The sequence below is a fragment of the Mustelus asterias genome, unplaced genomic scaffold (assembly GCF_964213995.1).
Source record: "Mustelus asterias unplaced genomic scaffold, sMusAst1.hap1.1 HAP1_SCAFFOLD_3272, whole genome shotgun sequence".
NCBI lineage: Eukaryota > Metazoa > Chordata > Chondrichthyes > Carcharhiniformes > Triakidae > Mustelus > Mustelus asterias.
In genome coordinates this window covers 14,552-36,437 of record NW_027593217.1, presented here as the reverse complement: position 1 = coordinate 36,437, position 21,886 = coordinate 14,552, and the positions used below count along the sequence as shown (strand labels likewise).

The window sequence follows — 21,886 nt, the reverse complement described above, 5'->3', positions numbered from 1 at the left end:
GGCAACTGACCCTCCCACAGTGCGGCACTCCCTCAGCACTGACCCTCCCACAGTGCGGGGCTCCCTCAGCACAGACCCTCCCGCAGTGCGGCGCCGCCCCAGCACTGACCCTCCCACAGTGCGGCGCTCCCTCAGCACTGACCCTCCCACAGTGCGGCGCTCCCTCAGCACTGACCCTCCCACAGTGCGGCGCTCCCTCAGCACTGACCCTCCCACAGTGCGGCGCTCCCTCAGCACTGACCCTCCCACAGTGCGGCGCTCCCTCAGCACTGACCCTCCCACAGTGCGGCGCTCCCTCAGCACTGACCCTCCCACAGTGCAGCGGCTCCTCAGCCTGACCCTCCCACAGTGCGGCGCTCCCTCAGCACTGACCCTCCCCACAGTGCAGCGCTCCCTCAGCACTGACCCTCCCACAGTGCAGCGCTCCCTCAGCACTGACCCTCCCGCAGTGCGGCGCTCCCTCAGTACTGACCCGGGTGTGTGGTGGGTTCGAATCTCTGGCATTAGGAATGAAGCCAGGCCCTCAGGTGCACATCACAATTAGGATCAGCATGCAGAGGGCTGGGAACTGGCAGAACCCAAGAACTTTATCGCTAAATGCACAGGACTCATTCCCGGGCTGGTGGAACAGACCCTGATCAATATCAATGTTTCAACTTAGTTCCAAATGACTATTAGAGAGAGGGGCTGTCAACATGGAACTGAGCTGGAGCACCCATCACAACATGGCCTCTGAGGTCTCTTCCCCACTTCCCAAAGCCTGTCACCATCTACAAGGCACAAGTTAGGAGTGTGATGGAATACTCTCCCACTCGCCTGGATGAGCGCGGCTCCGACAACACTCGAGAAGCTCGACACCATCCGGGACAAAGCAGCCCCCCCCCCCCCCCGCTCGATCGACACACTAACCCCCCACCCTCAACATTCACTCCCTCCACCACCGACGCACAGCGGCAGCAGTGTGTACCGTCTACAAGATGCACAGCAGCGACTCGCCAAGGCTCCTTCGACAGCACCACCCAAACCCACCACCTCTACCCCCCAGAAGGACAAGGGCAGCAGACGCCATGGGGAACACCCACCGCCTCCAAGTCCCCCCTGCCACACACACACCATCCCGACTTGGAAACATATCGGCCGTTCCTTCACTGTGGCTGGGATCAAAAATCCTGGAACTCCCTCCCTAACAGCGCTGTGGGTGTACCTACACCACACGGGACTGCAGCGGGTTCAAGAAGGCGGCTCACCCACCACCTTCTCGAGGGGCAATTAGGGACGGGGGATAAATACTGGGCCAGGCCAGTGACGCCCACATCCCCGGGGATGATTCAAGACCCTAATTTCTATTCATTTTCAGCAGAGAAAAGGCTTAATCCGTCAACAATGGAATTGTCAGTTCCGCTCAGAGGGACTTAATGATTAGCGCACAGCCTATGTGATCTCCAGCCAGCACTGTGCACCCGCAACCCTCCCGCCCAGCCACCTCCCCGCAACCCTCCCGCCCAGCCACCTCCCCCGCAACCCTCCCGCCCAGCCACCTCCCCCGCAACCCTCCCGCCCAGCCACCTCCCCCGCAACCCTCCCGCCCAGCCACCTCCCCCGCAACCCTCCCGCCCAGCCACCTCCCCCGCAACCCTCCCGCCCAGCCGCCTCCCCCGCCCAGCCACCTCCCCCGCAACCCTCCCGCCCAGCCACCTCCCCCGCAACCCTCCCGCCCAGCCACCTCCCCCGCAACTCTCCCGCCCAGCCACCTCCCCCGCAACCCTCCCGCCCAGCCACCTCCCCCGCAACCCTCCCGCCCAGCCACCTCCCCCGCAACCCTCCCGCCCAGCCACCCCCCCGCAACCCTCCCGCCCAGCCACCTCCCCCGCAACCCTCCCGCCCAGCCACCTCCCCCGCAACCCTCCCGCCCAGCCACCTCCCCCGCAACTCTCCCGCCCAGCCACCTCCCCCGCAACCCTCCCGCCCAGCCACCTCCCCCGCCCAGCCACCTCCCCCGCCCAGCCACCTCCCCCGCCCAGCCACCTCCCCCGCAACCCTCCCGCCCAGCCACCTCCCCGGCAATCCCGGGACTTACTTCAGTGAATCGGCCATTTTCATGTACTCCGGAGCCAACTTGTCCACACTGGCCTTGCAGGAGTGCAGCTTCTGTGGTCGAACAGCAACAAACAAGGCCCGTTAATAACACTGCAAACTCGCGGGCCCACAACCCCTGGGATCAGTAGGAGATCCCAGCTTTACACTGCACTAACTGTACTCTGTCCCCAACCCCATGCTGAACCTGTCCTGGGAGTGTTTGATGGGGACAGTGTGGAGGGAGCTTTACTCTGTATCTAACCCCGTGCTGTACCTGTCCTGGGAGTGTTTGATGGGGACAGTGTAGAGGGAGCTTTACTCTGTATCTAACCCCGTGCTGTACCTGTCCTGGGAGTGTTTCATGGGGACAGTGTAGAGGGAGCTTTACTCTGTATCTAACCCCGTGCTGTACCTGTCCTGGGAGTGTTTGATGGGGGACGGTGTAGAGGGAGCTTTACTCTGTATCTAACCCCGTGCTGTACCTGTCCTGGGAGTGTTTGATGGGGACAGTGCAGAGGGAGCTTTACTCTGTATCTCACCCCGTGCTGTACCTGTCCTGGGAGTGTTTGATGGGGGACGGTGTAGAGGGAGCTTTACTCTGTATCTCACCCCGTGCTGTCCCTGTCCTGGGAGTGTTTGATGGGGACAGTGTAGAGGGAGCTTTACTCTGTATCTAACCCCGTGCTGTCCCTGTCCTGGGAGTGTTTGATGGGGACAGTGTAGAGGGAGCTTTACTCTGTATCTCACCCCGTGCTGTACCTGTCCTGGGAGTGTTTGATGGGGGACGGTGTAGAGGGAGCTTTACTCTGTATCTAACCGCGTGCTGTACCTGTCCTGGGAGTGTTTGATGGGGGACAGTGTAGAGGGAGCTTTACTCTGTACCTAACCCCGTGCTGTACCTGTCCTGGGAGTGGTTGATGGGGGAGAGTGTAGAGGGAGCTTTACTCTGTACCTAACCCCGTGCTGTACCTGTCCTGGGAGTGTTTGATGGGGACAGTGTAGAGGGAGCTTTACTCTGTATCTAACCCCGTGCTGTACCTGTCCTGGGAGTGTTTGATGGGGACAGTGTAGAGGGAGCTTTACTCTGTATCTAACCCCGTGCTGTACCTGTCCTGGGAGTGTTTGATGGGGGACAGTTAAGAGGGAGCTTTACTCTGTATCTAACCCCGTGCTGTCCCTGTCCTGGGAGTGTTTGATGGGGGACAGTGTAGAGGGAGCTTTACTCTGTATCTAACCCCGTGCTGTACCTGCCCTGGGAGTGTTTGATGGGGGACAGTGTAGAGGGAGCTTTACACTGTATCTAACCCCGTGCTGTACCTGCCCTGGGAGTGTTTGATGGGGGACAGTGTAGAGGGAGCTTTACTCTGTATCTAACCCCGTGCTGTACCTGTCCTGGGAGTGTTTGATGGGGGACAGTGTAGAGGGAGCTTTACTCTGTATCTAACCCCGTGCTGTACCTGCCCTGGGAGTGTTTGATGGGGGACAGTGTAGAGGGAGCTTTACTCTGTATCTAACCCCGTGCTGTACCTGTCCTGGGAGTGTTTGATGGGGACAGTGTAGAGGGAGCTTTACTCTGTATCTAACCCCGTGCTGTACCTGTCCTGGGAGTGTTTGATGGGGGACAGTTAAGAGGGAGCTTTACTCTGTATCTAACCCCGTGCTGTCCCTGTCCTGGGAGTGTTTGATGGGGGACAGTGTAGAGGGAGTTTTACTCTGTATCTAACCCCGTGCTGTACCTGCCCTGGGAGTGTTTGATGGGGACAGTGTAGAGGGTGCTTTACTCTGTATCTAACCCCGTGCTGTCCCTGTCCTGGGAGTGTTTGATGGGGGACGGTGTAGAGGGAGCTTTACTCTGTATCTAACCCCGTGCTGTACCTGTCCTGGGAGTGTTTGATGGGGGACAGTGTAGAGGGAGCTTTACTCTGTATCTAACCCCGTGCTGTACCTGTCCTGGGAGTGTTTGATGGGGACAGTGTAGAGGGAGCTTTACTCTGTATCTAACCCCGTGCTGTACCTGTCCTGGGAGTGTTTGATGGGGACAGTGTAGAAGGAGCTTTACTCTGTATCTAACCCCGTGCTGTACCTGTCCTGGGAGTGTTTGATGGGGGACAGTGTAGAGGGTGCTTTACTCTGTATCTAACCGTGTAGAGTTGCAGGATGACCGGTGAGCTCTCTTTCTCCTCCAGCCGTCGCTCTCTCTGCTCCAGGATGCCTTTGCAATGCTGACAGGTCATGATCCGATCGTCATCTTTCTCCTCCAGCAGCGAGCTCACACTGGAAACGCTCAGTCTGCGGCCGCTTTCCAGGGTCCCGGCCCCTCGGTCTGGACCACCCGAGTTCCCTCCCGCCGTCACAGAGGCCCTCACTGCTTTCGTCAGCTTCTCTATCCAATCACAGGAAGGTGCGTGACAGTAAACATTCGATTGAACTGGATAGATCAGGCAACAGAGGGGCTGAATGGCCTCGTCCTGTTCCTGTGTAACAGGCTGGAGAGGGGCTGAATGGCCTCCTCCTGTTTCTGTGTAACAGGCTCGAGAGGGGCTGAATGGCCTCCTCCTGTTCCTGTGAAACAGGCTCAATAGATGGGCTGAATGGCCTCCTCCTGTTCCTGTATAACAGGCTCAAGAGGGGGTTTGAATGGCCTCCTCCTGTTCCTGTGTAACAGGCTCGAGAGGGGCTGAATGGACCTCCTCCTGTTCCTGTATAACAGGCTCAAGAGGGGCTGAATGGACCTCCTCCTGTTCCTGTGTAACAGGCTCGATAGAGGGGCTGAATGGCCTCCTCCTGTTCCTGTGTAACAGGCTCGAGAGAGAGAGGGTTTGAACGGCCACCTCCTGTTCCTGTGTAACAGGCTCAAGAGGGGCTGAATGGCCTCCTCCTGTTCCTGTGTAACAGGCTCGAGAGAGAGAGGGTTTGAACGGCCACCTCCTGTTCCTGTGTAACAGGCTTAAGAGGGGCTGAATGGCCTCCTATTGTTCCCGAGTAACAGGCTTGAAGGGGGCTGAATGGCCTCCTCCTGTTCCTGTGTAACAGGCTCGATAGAGGGGCTGAATGGCCTCCTCCTGTTCCTGTGTAACAGGCTCGAGAGGGGGGGGGCTGAACGGGGAGGAGGAGCAGGCCGAGGATGGATGGTGTCAACCTGGGACTCGCTGAGGGTGAAACCTCGCATTCCACAAACGTCCAGGGTGTCCGTTTGACAAGGAGTTGTGACAGACGGAGAGATCCATGGCCTGCCCCTCGGCGACGGGCCTTCCGCCGTGCCAGAGACGCTGGGCTACTTACGGGCGAAGAGAACGGTGAGGAAGTGGGTGCACCGCCGACACATGATGGAGCCGCACAGGCGGCAGTGATGACGCCGCAGCGCGATGCTGAAGGTGACGCCGCAGTCCGGGCAGCACGGCACGTCTCGGTCATTCACCCAGGTCACAACGGACTTCTCCAGGGCTGCGGGAGAGGGAGAGGCCAACAGGTTCAGGGCCGGCACAGCGATTTAAACAAGCAGCCCAAGTTTATAAAGAGTGAACAGCATTTAAAACCAGGGGGAGTGACAGAATGAGAGCAGAGAAAGGACGAGGGAGAAAATTCTACAGGAAGTAGAAAGCGCGGCAGCTGATTCACGGACGGCAAGCTCCCACAGAGGTGAGAAACTTACCCAAATCGTCCATTTTTAGTGGCGTTTATTAAGGGGTAAAGATCGGCCCCAGGATACTGAGAAGATTCCCTCAGTGCAGACAAGGCACTGCAATCGCCACCCACCATGGCAGCTTTACCAGCTCATTGTTGATTCTGTATCAACTTTACTCCCGAATAAATCCAGATTGCTCCTTCTTAGCCTGGCCTAGCAAAAAGTCTCCCAGTCAGGTATCTGGGGAGAGACCAGGAGGAGAGTGCCAGTTTCTCATTGCTGGGGACCAGTAGAAAAATAAGGTATTATTCAAAGGACAAACATGAGTATGCTCAAGTACTCTGGGCGCAAGGTCACCCACGGTTCGTGGGATGTCCACTTATAGAAGGGGAGAAAACGAGTGTAAAACAAGCGGGAGGGGGAAGAAAGCAGCGAATGGCACCAACCTTTCCTCCTCGCTGGGTCAGTGGAAGCTCTGTCAAACGCAGTCAACTAGAAACAAGACACAAAAAATACACAATGTCATTCGGATGTTTTTCTCTCCGAGTTGACAATTAGACAACTTGATCCCACAACATTATCGGATGTACTGTCCATCGACAGGGCATGGTGGGGGGGGGGGCACGGGAATAGGATTCCTGGCACAGACCCACTCCCCTTTTTCACCATCCGAGACCCCCAAACACTCCCCGTTGCGGAGAGAGCGATTCACACTTCCTGCTTTCAGTTTAATCCACCCCGCTTGCAATGCGATCCCCTCTACGTTGGCGGGGAAAGGGGACAAACTCAGACTGGGTGCCCGCTGAGCGAACGCCTCTGCTCCGTCCAACAGCGAGACCCCAATCTCCCCTCTCCCCAGCTCCTTGCCGCCCATCGTTTTGAACTCTCCACCTCGTTCCCCACACTGACCTCACACTGCGGCACCGTTCCAATGCGGCTCAGTGGGAGCAGCAGGAACCTGGCGCACACCCAGCCTTCAGCGAGGGACATCACGGCCTTCCAGACTCAACAATTTCAGCTCAGGCTCTCCGTTTCTGGGTATTCCCACCCCCTTCCCTCTGTCCCCCGTCTCCCCCCGCTCGCCACCCCAGCAAGCAACCCACCACCTCCCTCCCTCCCCCGCACCCCCTCACCTTCTCCAGGCGAATGAGCAGTTTGTTCATCTCGATGACGTAATGGTCAATTCGGGCCCCGCGCCAACGCAGGAAGTCGCTCCGCATGTTCCGGGTCGCGCCTGCGTACACACAGACACACACACACACACACACAGACACACAGACACACAGACACACAGACACACAGACAGACACACACAGACACACAGACACACAGACAGACACACACAGACAGACACACACAGACAGACACACACAGACAGACACACACAGACAGACACAGACACACACAGGCACACAGGCACAGACACACAGGCACAGACACACAGGCACAGACACACAGGCACAGACACACAGGCACAGACACACAGGCACAGACACACAGGCACAGACACACAGGCACAGACACACAGGCACAGACACACAGGCACAGACACACAGGCACAGACACACAGGCACAGACACACAGGCACAGACACACAGGCACAGACACACAGGCACAGACACACAGGCACAGACACACAGGCACAGACACACAGGCACAGACACACAGGCACAGACACACAGGCACAGACACACAGGCACAGACACACAGGCACAGACACACAGGCACAGACACACAGGCACAGACACACAGGCACAGACACACAGGCACAGACACACAGGCACAGACACACAGGCACAGACACACAGGCACAGACACACAGGCACAGACACACAGGCACAGACACACAGGCACAGACACACAGGCACAGACACACAGGCACAGACACACAGGCACAGACACACAGGCACAGACACACAGGCACAGACACACAGGCACAGACACACAGGCACAGACACACAGGCACAGACACACAGGCACAGACACACAGGCACAGACACACAGGCACAGACACACAGGCACAGACACACAGGCACAGACACACAGGCACAGACACACAGGCACAGACACACAGGCACAGACACACAGGCACAGACACACAGGCACAGACACACAGGCACAGACACACAGGCACAGACACACAGGCACAGACACACAGGCACAGACACACAGGCACAGACACACACGCACAGACACACACGCACAGACACACACGCACAGACACACACGCACAGACACACACGCACAGACACACACGCACAGACACACACGCACAGACACACACGCACAGACACACACGCACAGACACACACGCACAGACACACACGCACAGACACACACGCACAGACACACACGCACAGACACACACACACAGACACACACACACAGACACACACACACAGACACACACACACAGACACACACACACAGACACACACACAGACACACACACACAGACACACACACACAGACACACACACACACACACACACACACACACAGACACACACACACACACAGGAAACAGAAGGACAAACCATCACCTGGGGCAATTGGAAGTGGGGGAGGTTTGTACAGTCACGGTGAGGGCTCCCCGTGGGGCCGCTGGGAGGGTCGCAACAAGATGACCCTCAATACTTAGTGTTCCACCCCGATAAGGTTCACCAATTCATCTCTCACCCACCCTCGCTCTTCCCCCCGCCACACACCCACCTTTCCCCCGCCATCTCGCACACCCTACCCCCCTCTCCCTCTCCCCCCCCGTCGCGCTCCCTCCCCCCCGTCGCGCTCCCTCCCTCCCCTCCCTCTCGCGCTCCCTCCCTCCCCTCCCTCTTGCGCATCCCACCCCCTCGCGCACCCTCCCACCCCCTCTCGCACCTTCTCCCTCCCCTCCCGCACCCTCTCGCGCTCTCTCCCGTACCCGCCCCCCCGCGCACCCTCCCTCTCGCACACACTCTCCCACCCCCCTCCCACCCCCCTCACGCTCGCCACCACCCCCCCCCCCCGCACCCTCTTTCACACATTGTTCCGTACCTTTTCACCTTCCAAGTTATTCTCCAGTTTCCTCACTCCCTGTCTGTCTCCTCCAATCCCATCTCTCTCTGCGTCTCTTCCCACCACCCCCCCCCACTACCTCAATCTCCCTCTCCACCCCCCCCCCCCCCTCCCATCCTGCATCGGAGGCCGTTCAGAGAAGGTTCACTGGGCCGATTCCTGGGGTGAAGGGGGGGGGGTTTGTCTCATGAGGAGAAGGTTGAGCAGGTCGGGGCCTGAACCCATTGGAGTTTAGAAGAATGAGAGGGGATCTTATTGAAACATCTCCGATTCTGAGGGGGGGGTTTGACAGGCTGGATGCTGAGAGGATGTTTCCCCCTCTCGTGGGGGGGGGAGGGGGGGGCACAGTTTCAGAATGAGGGGGTCTCCCATTGAAGAGGGAGATGAGGAGGAATTTCTTCTCTGAGGGTGATCAGTCTGTGGAACTCCACCGCAACCCCCCCTCCCCTCTCCCCCCCACGCCCCCAGACAGCAGTGGGGGCTGCGGCTCACTGAATATATTCAAGGGCGAGTTACACAGCTTTCTGATCGAGATTGGGGGGAGGGGGACAGACGGGAGAGGGGGGTGGGTTTTGATCTGCTCACCGAGGTCCTGGGCCTCCCACTTGCTGGTGTCGACCCCCCCGGAGTACACAAAGTCCGCCAGGTCCGTCTCCGATCGCTCGACATCCTCCCTCTTCAGCAGCTTCCTCTTCGCTCGGCCGAAAAGCGCTGCAGCAAAGAGAGGTCACAGGTCAACGCGAGTCTGTAGCACAGCAAGATCCCACCCACAGCGTGACGCAATGGCAGCATCGGCGCGCCCCCACGGCACCGACCCGCCGCTCTGCGCCGCCGACACACCCCCACAGCGCCGCGCTCCTCTGGCACAGACCCTCCGGCAGCGCTGCGCCTCCCGGCACCCCTCCCACACCCGCGCGCCCCCGGCACCGACCCTCCCACGGCCCTGCGCTCCCCGGCACCCCTCCCACAACCCCACGCTCCCCCGGCACTGACCCTCCCACAGCCCTGCGCTCCCGGCACTGACCCTCCCACAGCCCTGCGCTCCCCGGCACTGACTCTCCCACAGCCCTGCGCTCCCCGGCACCCCTCCCACAACCCCACGCTCCCCCGGCACTGACCCTCCCACAGCCCTGCGCTCCCGGCACTGACCCTCCCACAGCCCTGCGCTCCCCGGCACTGACTCTCCCACAGCCCCGCGCTCCCCGGCACTGACTCTCCCACAGCCCTGCGCTCCCCGGCACTGACTCTCCCACAGCCCTGCGCTCCCGGCACTGACCCTCCCACAGCCTTGCGCTCCCGGCACTGACCCTCCCACAGCCCTGCGCTCCCGGCACTGACCCTCCCACAGCCCTGCGCTCCCCGGCACTGACTCTCCCACAGCCCTGCGCTCCCCGGCACTGACTCTCCCACAGCCCTGCACTCCCGGCACTGACTCTCCCACAGCCCTGCGCTCCCCGGCACCCCTCCCACAACCCCACGCTCCCCCGGCACTGACCCTCCCACAGCCCTGCGCTCCCGGCACTGACCCTCCCACAGCCCTGCGCTCCCGGCACTGACCCTCCCACAGCCCCACGCTCCCCCGGCACTGACCCTCCCACAGCCCTGCGCTCCCCGGCACTGACTCTCCCACAGCCCTGCGCTCCCCCGGCACTGACTCTCCCACAGCCCTGCGCTCCCCCGGCACTGACGCTCCCACAGCCCTGCGCTCCCCGGCACTGACCCTCCCACAGCCCTGCGCTCCCCCGGCACTGACCCTCCCACAGCCCTGACCCTCCCACAGCCCTGCGCTCCCCCGGCACTGACCCTCCCACAGCCCTGCGCTCCCCGGCACTGACTCTCCCACAGCCCTGCGCTCCCCCGGCACTGACCCTCCCACAGCCCTGCGCTCCCCGGCACTGACTCTCCCACAGCCCTGCGCTCCCCCGGCACTGACTCTCCCACAGCCCTGCGCTCCCCGGCACTGACTCTCCCACAGCCCTGCGCTCCCCCGGCACTGACTCTCCCACAGCCCTGCGCTCCCCCGGCACTGACTCTCCCACAGCCCTGCGCTCCCCCGGCACTGACTCTCCCACAGCCCTGCGCTCCTCCGGCACTGACCCTCCCACAGCCCCACGCTCCCCCGGCACTGACCCTCCCACACCCACGCTCCCCCGGCACTGACTCTCCCACACCCACGCTCCCCCGGCACTGACACTACCACACCCACGCTCCCCCCGGCACTGACCCTCCCACAGCCCCACGCTCCCCCGGCACTGACCCTCCCACAGCCCTGCGCTCCCCCGGCACTGACTCTCCCACAGCCCTGCGCTCCCCGGCACTGACCCTCCCACAGCCCTGCGCTCCCCCGGCACTGACTCTCCCACAGCCCTGCGCTCCCCGGCACTGACTCTCCCACAGCCCTGCGCTCCCCGGCACTGACCCTCCCACAGCCCTGCGCTCCCCCGGCACTGACTCTCCCACAGCCCCGCGCTCCCCCGGCACTGACCCTCCCACAGCCCTGCGCTCCCCCGGCACTGACTCTCCCACACCCACGCTCCCCCGGCACTGACCCTCCCACACCCACGCTCCCCCGGCACTGACCCTCCCACAGCCCCGCGCTCCCCCGGCACTGACCCTCCCACACCCACGCTCCCCCGGCACTGACCCTCCCACAGCCCCGCGCTCCCCCGGCACTGACCCTCCCACACCCACGCTCCCCCGGCACCCCTCCCACACCCACGCTCCCCCGGCACTGACCCTCCCACACCCACGCTCCCCCGGCACCCCTCCCACAGCCCCGCGCTCCCCCAGCACTGACCCTCCCACAGCCCCGCGCTCCCTCAGCACTGACCCTCCCACAGCCCTGCACTCCCGGCACTGACCCTCCCACAGCCCCGCGCTCCCCCGGCACTGACCCTCCCACACCCACGCTCCCCCGGCACTGACCCTCCCACACCCACGCTCCCCCGGCACTGACTCTCCCACAGCCCCACGCTCCCCCGGCACTGACCCTCCCACAGCCCCACGCTCCCCCGGCACTGACTCTCCCACACCCGCGCTCCCCCGGCACTGACCCTCCCACACCCACGCTCCCCCGGCACTGACCCTCCCACAGCCCCGCGCTCCCCCGGCACTGACTCTCCCACAGCCCCGCGCTCCCCCGGCACTGACTCTCCCACACCCACGCTCCCCCGGCACTGACTCTCCCACAGCCCCACGCTCCCCCGGCACTGACTCTCCCACAGCCCCACGCTCCCCCGGCACTGACTCTCCCACAGCCCTGCGCTCCCCCGGCACTGACTCTCCCACAGCCCCACGCTCCCCCGGCACTGACTCTCCCACAGCCCTGCGCTCCCCCGGCACTGCACACTCCCCCAATCCAGGACCTTTGTGCTCCAGTCTCTGGAGTGCGATTCACAACCTGGAAGTGAGACACAGGGAAAGAGCCGAGGTCGGTTATCTCAGCCTTTATCGTGAGGAGCAGGGGGTTGGAGGGTAAAAGTCGGGAAGTCTTGCTCCAGCTGTACAGGGAGTTGGTGTTTCTGCAGCTGGAGCACTGCGAACAGTTCTGGTCTCCTCACCCTCACTGAAGGATCTACTCTCATCGGAGGCCGTTCAGAGAAGGTTCACTGGGCCGATTCCTGGGGTGAAGGGGGGGTTTTTATCTTATGGGGAGAAGGTGAGAGGTCGGGGCCTGAACCCATTGGGGTTTAGAAGAATGAGAAGCCAAACCTGCTCCCCTCGATTTCCCCGAGAACCTAAACATCCGTCCAATCCCAGCTCCCCCATTCCCCTCTGGGGCGCAGAATCCCTTTGAATGAAGAAACGTCCCCTCGTCTCAGTCCCAAACGATTCCCCCCTCCCCCCCCCCCCGCACCTCACCCTGTGCCCCCTCCTCCCTCCCACACCTCACCCTGTGCCCCCTTCCCCTCCACCCGCACCTCACCCTGTGCCCCCTCCCACACCTCACCCTGTGCCCCCTCCCCCCTCCCGCACCTCACCCTGTGCCCCCTCCCCCCCACACCTCACCCTGTGCCCCCCCCCCGCACCTCACCCTGTGCCCCATTCCCCCCCCAACAACTCACCCTGTGCCCCCTCCCCCTCCACCTGCACCTCACCCTGTACCCCCTCCCCCCCCCACACCTCACCTGTACCCCTCCCCCCCGCACCTCACCCTGTTCCCCCTCCCCCCCACATCTCACCCTGTACCCCCCGCCCCCCCAACACCTCACCCTGTGCCCCCTCCCCCCCACACCTCACCCTGTACCCCCCTCCCCCCCCACACCTCACCCTGTACCCTCCCCCCCACACCTCACCCTGTGCCCCCTCCCCCCGTGTTTTCGATTCCCTGCCCTGCGGAGAGAATTCCTCAGCACCCACCGTGTCAAACCCCCTTCAGGGTCGCGTACCTTACAATGAGATCACCTCCCAGAGTCATGATGTTTTACAGCACAGAAAGAGGCCGTTCGGCCCATCGTGTCTCTACCAGCCCATCGAGCACCTATCTATTCTAACCCCATTCTCCTGCACTGGGTCTGTAGCCTTGTTCGCTGTGACGTTTCAAGTGCTCGTCCAAATCATCGAATCCCGACAGTGCAGAAAGAGGCCTTTCGGCCCATCGAGTCTGTACCCACCGCAATCCCACCCAGGCCCCATCCCCGTAACCCCACACATTTACCCTGCTAGTCCCCCGAACCTGCACATCTTTGGAGTGTGGGAGGAAACCGGAGCACCCGGAGGAAACCCACGCAGACACGGGGAGAAGGTGCAGACTCCGCACAGACAGTGACCCGAGCCGGGTCCCTGGCGCCGTGAGGCTGCAGTGTTAACTGTGCCACCCCCAGATCTTACATATTGCGAGAGTTCGTGCCTCTCCCACCCTCCCAGGCAGCAAGTTCCAGATTCCCACCACCCTATGGGTGAAAAAGTTTTACCTCACACCCGTCCTAAATCTCCCATCCCCTGACCTTAAATCTATCCCTCCTGGTTTCCGACCCATCTCAGGGGAAGAGTTTCTTCCTATCCACCCTATCTGTGTCCCTCATTATTCTGTACACCTCGATCAGGTGCCCCTCAGCCTTCTCTGCTCTGAGGGAAAACAACCCCAGTCTAACCAGCCTCTCTCCATCGCTGAGATGCTCCATCCCAGGCAGCATCCTGGTGAATCTCCTCCGCACCCTCTCCAGTGCAATCACATCCTTCCTGTAGTGTGGAGACCAGAACTGCACACAGTCCTCTAGCTGTGACCTAACCAGTGCTTCATACAGCTCCATCACAACCACACTGCTCTGATGTTCTATACCTTGGCTAAATAATTGGGAAGTTTTCTCACCTCAAAACTCCAAGAGCACAGGGGGCCCAGTTCTCTCAGCCTCTCATTGCAGAACCACCCCCTCCCCCCCTGCCCCCTCCTTATCCTGGGGACCCCAATCGAGTCAACCTGTGCTGTTACAGCCTCCGTCACGAGTTAATCCCTCCTCGGAGAACAAAGAACAAAGAACAATACAGCACAGGAACAGGCCCTTCGGCCCTCCAAGCCCGCGCCGCTCCCCGGTCCAGGATTGAATCCTGAATCCAGGATCCCCGCCCAATTTTCCAGCCTATCTACATACCAATATCCTATCCACCGAGCTGTCCCTCACAGCTACGATGCTTTGTTCATCACAACCTATTAACTCACCCCCACCCCCCCCATTCCAGACCATGTGATCTCCAGGGAGAGGCGAAAACCCAGAGTGAAAAACCCCAGGGCCAATATGGGGAAAACAAAATCTGGGAAATTCCTCTCCGACCCCCTGAGGCGATCGAAACGAGTCCAGGAGATCACAATGGCCCTGATCAGAAAATGCTTCCCAACCCTAGTCATTTCCACTTCCACGAACACCATATGAATTCCCTGCCCCCGAGACAGGTTCCCAACTATCCGCAGTCTCGCTCTGTACTGGCACCAGCAAGATGATCATAGAATGAAGCCTTGAAACGAGAAACAAGGAACAATTAGCCCGCGCCGCTCCCTGGTCCAAACTAGACCACTCTTTTGTATCCCTCCATTCCCAGAGACCAGAACTGGGCGGTTATTCCAGAAGTGGTCTCGCCTGCAGAAATAAAACAAGACTTCTTTACTTGACGACAGCACGTGGCTTCACGGCGTGGTGGCACAGTGGTTGGCACTGCTGCGTTACAGCACCCCGGGTTCGATTCCCAGATTGGGTCACTGTCTGTGTGGAGTTTGCACGTTCTCCCCGTGTCTGCGTGGGTTTCCTCCGGGCGCTCCGGTTTCCTCCCGCAGTCCAAAGATGTGCGGGTTGGGTGGATTGGCCGTGCTAAAAATTAACCCTTAGTGTCAGGGGCATTACAGGGTAAATAAGTGGGGTTATGGGGATAGGCCTGGGTGGCAGTCTCGATGGGCCGAATGGCGTCATTCTGCACTGTCGGGATTCTAGGATTCACCACGTGACACAGTCGCTATTGACGGGTGGAATGGGGGGGGGAGGGACTGCTGTTGCAGTGATATCTGCCCCCCCCCAGCCACCCTGGATGGACAGACTCGTGCCCCCCCCCACCCCCCGCGAGGTACTCACTCTTGATCTGGCCGACCATGTGCCCGTCTTCATCCTCGTTGGAGTGGGCATCCTCGTAATGCGACTGCAGCTGCTGCACCGACTGCAGGTCCTTGAGGCAGAGCGGGCACAGGAAGCCCTCGCGGATGGCCCCCGAGGAACCCCCCCCGCTGGTGCCCCCTCCTGTACCAGGCAGCGGGGGCGAGGAGGGTACGGACCACATGCCGGGCCACGGAGTGGGGGGGGGGGGGGGGGGGGGGGGGGGGTTTGCAGGGAATCTGGCTTCTCCCTCGTCTCAGCGATCCGTGCGTCCAGCGGTACCCCCTGCCCAGGGCAGCATGTCAACCTGTCACTGCCAATCGCCCGCCCCCTGCCCTGGACTGGATTGACGACAGGCTGAATCTCTGTGAAGACAATCCCAAACACGGGGTTCGTCACAACACGGGAATGGCGCACAGGAAGAACGTGTCATCGGTCGCTGTGTGGATTTGACGGGCTATGTCCGACCCCTCTGAAGGATGGACAGGGAAATGGAGGGGAGGGTGTGGGGGGTTGTGCGGGGAGAGCGCGAGAGGGAAGATAATCCAGGAGAGAGACATTCCGAGAGAGGAAAGAGGTGGAGGAAGAGAGAGAAATTGAATGACAGAGTGGGTCTGGTGGAGAGAAAGAGGAGAGGGAAGAATAGGACATGGGCTGAGGTAGCGAGAGGGAGAGACAGAGTCAGAGACAGAGACCTGCAAAGAGTGTGCAGTGGGGGACGGATTGACACGTGAGGTGGACAGAAAGAGAAAGACAGCATGCGAGAGTTTTGATTTGATTTGATTTATTCTTGTCACATGTATTAGTATACAGTGAAAAGTATTGTTTCTTGCGCTCTATACAGATAAAGCATACCGTTCATAGAGAAGGAAAGGAGAGAGTGCAGAATGTAGTGTTACAGTCACAGCTAGGGTGTAGAGAAAGATCAACTTAATGCAAGGTAGGTCCATTCAAAAGTCTGACAACAGCAGAGAAGAAGCTGTTCTTGAGTCAGTCGGTACGTGATCTCAGACTTTTGTATCTTCTTCCTGAAGGAAGAAGGTGGAAGAGAGAATGTCCGGGGTGCGTGGGGTCCTTAATTATGCTGGCTGCTTTGCCGAGGCAGCGGGAAGTGTAGACAGAGTCAATGGATGGGAGGCTGGTTTGCGTGATGGATTGGGCTTCATTCACAATCTTTTGTAGTTCCTTGTGGTCTTGGTCAGAGCAGGGGCCCAGGCCAAGCTGTGATACAACCTGAAAGGATGCTTGAGAGATTGAGATGTGAGATTGAGAGCGAAGGGTAGATGGACTGATGTATAAGATGGAGAGAAGGATAGGAAGGGAGAGAGACAAACGGGGGAGAGAGAGAGAGAGAAAGGGAGATTGAGATGTGAGATTGAGAGCGAAGGGTAGATGGACTGATGTATAAGATGGAGAGAAGGATAGGAAGGGAGAGAGACAAACGGGGGAGAGAGAGAGAGAGAAAGGGAGATTGAGATGTGAGATGGAGAGCAACAGAGAGGCAAGTTGGAGAGAGGGCGGGAAGTGCAAATAGAGACAGGAGCGATGGAGACGAAGTGAGAGAAACAGTGGGAGCGAGAGGTAGCTGAGCTGAGGGATGAGATGGGGCGAGAGAAAGGGAGAGATGGGACAGCAGAGAGAAGGATGGAGAGGAAGAGACAATGGAGACACATGATAGAGGAAAGAAGTACAAGGTCGGAGAGTGAGAGAGTAACTCTCAGGAAGACAGAGAGAGGGAGAAGGAGAGATGAGGTGCGGGAGAGAGAAAGAAACAGAGGGAATGGGAGAGAGTGAGGACCAAGCGAGAAAAATTGGATCTGAGTAAGAAGGATTGAAAGAGACAGGTGGGGAGAGAGAGGATGAGAAACAGCACTGGGAAGAGGAGAAAACTGAACAGGGCTGGGCAGGAAAGACGGAGAGAGGAGATAGACAGGGAGTGAGAGAATGAGATAAGCAGAAAACTAGAGAGAGCTGGTGAGTCAGACAAGTAGTGGAAATGTGAGAGACCCAAATATTGTCATAAACATTTCACTGGGGTACAGCACTCGAGGGGACGGGTCTGTCACTGTATAACACTGGGGCACAGTACTGGTGGGGACGGATCTGTCGCTGTATAACACTGGGGTACAGTACTGGTGGGGATGGGTCTGTCACTGTATAACACTGGGGCACAGTACTGGTGGGGACGGATCTGTCGCTGTATAACACTGGGGTACAGTACTGGTGGGGACGGGTCTGTCACTGTATAACACTCGGGTACAGTACTGGTGGGGATGGGTCTGTCACTGTATAACACTCGGGTACAGTACTGGTGGGGACGGGTCTGTCACTGTATAACACTGGGGTACAGTACTGGTGGGGACGGGTCGGTCACTGTATAACACTGGGGTACAGTACTGGTGGGGACGGGTCTGTCGCTGTATAACACTGGGGTACAGTACTGGTGGGGACGGGTCTGTCGCTGTATAACACTGGGGTACAGTACTGGTGGGGACGGGTCTGTCGCTGTATAACACTGGGGTACAGTACTGGTGGGGATGGGTCTGTCGCTGTATAACACTGGGGTACAGTACTGGTGGGGACGGGTCTGTCACTGTGTAACACTGGGGTACAGTACTGGTGGGGACGGGTCTGTCACTGTGTAACACTGGGGTACAGTACTGGTGGGGACGGGTCTGTCGCTGTATAACACTGGGGTACAGTACTGGTGGGGACGGGTCTGTCACTGTGTAACACTGGGGTACAGTACTGGTGGGGACGGGTCTGTCGCTGTATAACACTCGGGTACAGTACTGGTGGGGACGGGTCTGTCGCTGTATAACACTCGGGTACAGTACTGGTGGGGACGGGTCTGTCGCTGTATAACACTGGGGTACAGTACTGGTGGGGATGGGTCTTTCTGTATTACACTGGGGTACAGTACTGGTGGGGACGGGTCTGTCACTGTATAACACTGGGCTACAGTACTGGTGGGGACAGGTCTGTCGCTGTATAACACTGGGGTACAGTACTGGTGGGGACGGGTCTGTCACTGTATAACACTGGGGTACAGTGCTGGTGGGGACGGGTCTGTCACTGTATAACACTGGGCTACAGTACTGGTGGGGACAGGTGTGTCACTGTATAACATTGGGGTACAGTACTGGTGGGGACGGGTCTCTCGCTGTCGATCCAGGCTTGCATTGACAAGTGGAAGTCACATTCGTGCCGCACAACAACCATCCCCAACAAAACAGATTTCAAACATTTCCTCTCGGTATTTACTGACATTCCCATCGCTGAATCCCCCCGTCCACCCCTCACTACCAACATCCTGGGGGTCACCATGGAGCAGAAACTGAGCTGGACCCGAAACTGAGCTGGACCCAGCCACATAAATACTGTGGCTCCCAGAGCAGGTCAGAGGCTGGGAATCCTGTGGAGAGTAACTCACCTCCTGACTCCCCCCAAAGCCTGTCCACCATCTACAAGGCACAAGTCAGGAGTGTGATGGAATACTCTCCCACTCGCCTGGATGAGCGCGGCTCCGACAACACTCGAGAAGCTCGACACCATCCGGGACAAAGCAGCCCCCCCCGCTCGATCGACACGCTAACCCCCCCACCCTCAACATTCACTCCCTCCACCACCGACGCACAGCGGCAGCAGTGTGTACCGTCTACAAGATGCACCGCAGCGACTCGCCAAGGCTCCTTCGACAGCGCCGCCCAAACCCACCACCTCTACCCCCTAGAAGGACAAGGGCAACAGACGCCATGGGGAACACCCACCGCCTGCAAGTTCCCCCCCCCCCCCTCCACACACACACCATCCCAACTTGGGGATATATCGCTGTTATCTTCACTGTGACTGGGGTGAAAATCCTGGAACTCCCTCCCTAACAGCGCTGTGGGTGTACCTACACCACACGGGACTGCAGCGGGTTCAAGGTGGCGGCTCACCCACCACCTTCTCAAGGGGGTGGGGGCAATTATTGATGGGGGGGTAAATGGCGGGCCCCGCCAGCGACACCCAGATCCCCAGGAAAGAATGAGAGAGAAACACAAGCTGCTTATTAGCGTGTGAATCTTTCCAAACGCCCGAGGGCAGGGAATTAAAAGCCAGAGTTTCCTGGTCAGCCCACCAGCAGAAGGGAATGGCAAATCGCAGTCAAACCTATCCCGTCACCAAAGCTCCCCTGGGGTCACGGTACCTAAAGAGTGGGCGGCAATGTAACCCGGATAGACACCCCCATCCCACACACCCTTTTTGCCCCCCCCCCAAAAAGGAGCACCATACAGTGACAAGAAGCCCATCCGCGCCCTCCCCCAACCCGGAACCCTGTCGCCAATAGGCCAGGGTGGGGCAACCTTTGACCTCCGCCAATTGTGCCAACCCAGGGTCAAGGCAGAGGGGCACCAAAGGCACCAGAGGTTCAGAGATCACCGAGGGACGGCCGCAGGTGGTTTGGGGGTCACCCGCCACCCGCAGTGCCCAGGACCCCCACTCCAGCCACCGTTACCATGGCAACATGCCCATTTAACAGGGAAGGGGTGTCAGGGAGGGGGCTGCTTCTTTCTTTTAACCACCTTAACTCCCACCCACCCCCCCCCCCCCCCAACAAATGCACCCCTTCCCCCTTGCCCCTCTCCCCGGGGTAATCTGAGACCAGCAGCGCTTTGCAAACTTACTGTCTGTCCACCCAGGGCTGGAGCTGAGGCTGGGCTGCTCCTCCCGAGGCTACTGCGCAGGCGCCTCCCGCCCGCCGCGCTGCCCCCTGGGATTTGTAGTCCGCGTCGCCGCCGGCCGCCGTTCTGCGCGCGCCGACGCGGACTACAATTCCCGTCGGTCCCCGCCAGGAGGAGAGGGAAGGGGGAAAACGGCGCCCGGCCGGTGACGCCATCAAGACGCGACGCCACCCAGACGCGACGCCACCTTCTCCCGCCTCCCTCCCGCCTCAGCCCACCGCTACGCCCTCTGGGAATTGTAGTCCAGCCTCCCTCAGCTCCCCCTTTGAACTCAATGGGATGAACCCCCAGTGGGAAACTACAAATCCCAGCATGCCCTCCCATTCGGCCCCTCCACCCACTGCTGCCCCCCCCATGGCCAACTCCCACTTGAGCCTCACAGATTAGTTTCTTAAAGGGCTGCCGCCCCCTTTCCACGACGGCACAGTGGGTTAGCACTGCTGCCTCACAGCGCCAGGGACCCCGGGTTCGATTCCCGGCCTTGGGTCACTGTCTGTGCGGAGTCTGCGCGTTCTCCCCGTGTCTGCGTGGGTTTCCTCCGGGTGCTCCGGTTTCCTCCCACAGTCCGAAAGATGTGCCGGTTAGGTGGATTGGCCGTGCTAAATTCTCCCTCAGTGTACCCGAACAGGCGCCGGAGTGTAGCAACTAGGGGACTTTCACAGTAACTTCATTGCAGTGTTAATGTAAGCCCACTTGTGACACTAATAAACACAGTAAGAAGTCTAACAACACCAGGTTAAAGTCCGACAGGTTAATTTGGTAGCAAACGCCACTAACCTTCGGAGCTCTGCTCCTTCCTCAGGTGAGTGGGAGATCTGCTAACAAACAGCAAACAGGGCATATAAAGACACAAACTCAAGTTACAGAATAATGAATAATGATTGGAATGCGAGTCTTTACAGCTAATCAAGTCTTAAAGGTACAGACAATGTGAGTGGAGAGAGCATTAAGCACAGGTTATCTCCACATCAACACTAATAAATCAACAGACATTTTAAAAGAAACCTTTCCCCACCACCAACATGCCCCAAGATTGGCCCAGCCTGAAATGCCCACCAGCCCCTTTTCCCCCGATGGACGTCAGTGGGGTCCCCTCACCTGGGGATCAGGTCGCCAGCTCTGACTGAATATATTCCTGGAGGTTTCGAACCAACACTTTGCCCTGCATGTCGCCCAACACGCCTGTGGCAAAGTGGCCAACGGCCTAAGCACCTTCTAAAGCAACAGCCTTATACACCTATGACTGTGTGGCCAAATTCCCCATCCAATTCGATTTTCAAGTTTGCTGATGACACCCCCACCGTTGTGGGTCGGATCTCCAAACAATGATGAGATAGAGGTCAGGAAAGAGATAGAGAATCTGGTGAACTGGTGCGGTGACAATAATCTTTCCCCAATTTCAACAAAATGAAGGAAACAGCCATCGACTTCAGGAAGCGTTGTGGAGGACATGCTCCTATCTACATCATAGAAATCATAGAAACCCTACAGTACAGAAAGAGGCCATTCGGCCCATCAAGTCTGCACCGACCACAATCCCACCCAGGCCCTACCCCCATATATTTAACCCGCTAATCTATGCATCCCAGGACACTAAGGGGCAATTTTAGCATGGCCAATCAACCTAACCCGCACATCTTTGGACTATGGGAGGAAACCGGAGCACCCAGAGGAAACCCACGCAGACACGAGGAGAATGTGCAAACTCCACACAGACAGTGACCCAAGCCGGGAATCGAACCCAGGTCCCTGGAGCTGTGAAGCAGCAGTGCTAACCACTGTGCTACCGTGTCGCCCATTGGGGATGAAGTAGAAATGGACACGGA

General features: G+C 59.2%; 1 protein-coding gene across 1 annotated transcript; it reads right to left on the bottom strand.

Annotated features, from left to right (window-relative positions):
• Window positions 1-2,066: 2,066 nt before the first annotated feature.
• On the bottom strand, window positions 2,067-20,087 carry LOC144490434 (rabenosyn-5-like). The gene is made up of 8 exons (XM_078208176.1): window positions 20,004-20,087; window positions 15,316-15,698; window positions 9,341-9,466; window positions 6,835-6,935; window positions 6,148-6,193; window positions 5,359-5,520; window positions 4,218-4,459; window positions 2,067-2,148 (listed from the first exon to the last, which is right to left on the bottom strand). Exons 2-8 carry the CDS (start codon window positions 15,515-15,517, stop codon window positions 2,074-2,076), a joined length of 954 nt encoding a protein of 317 aa, XP_078064302.1. The 5' UTR covers window positions 15,518-15,698; window positions 20,004-20,087; the 3' UTR covers window positions 2,067-2,073.
• Window positions 20,088-21,886: the final 1,799 nt, after the last annotated feature.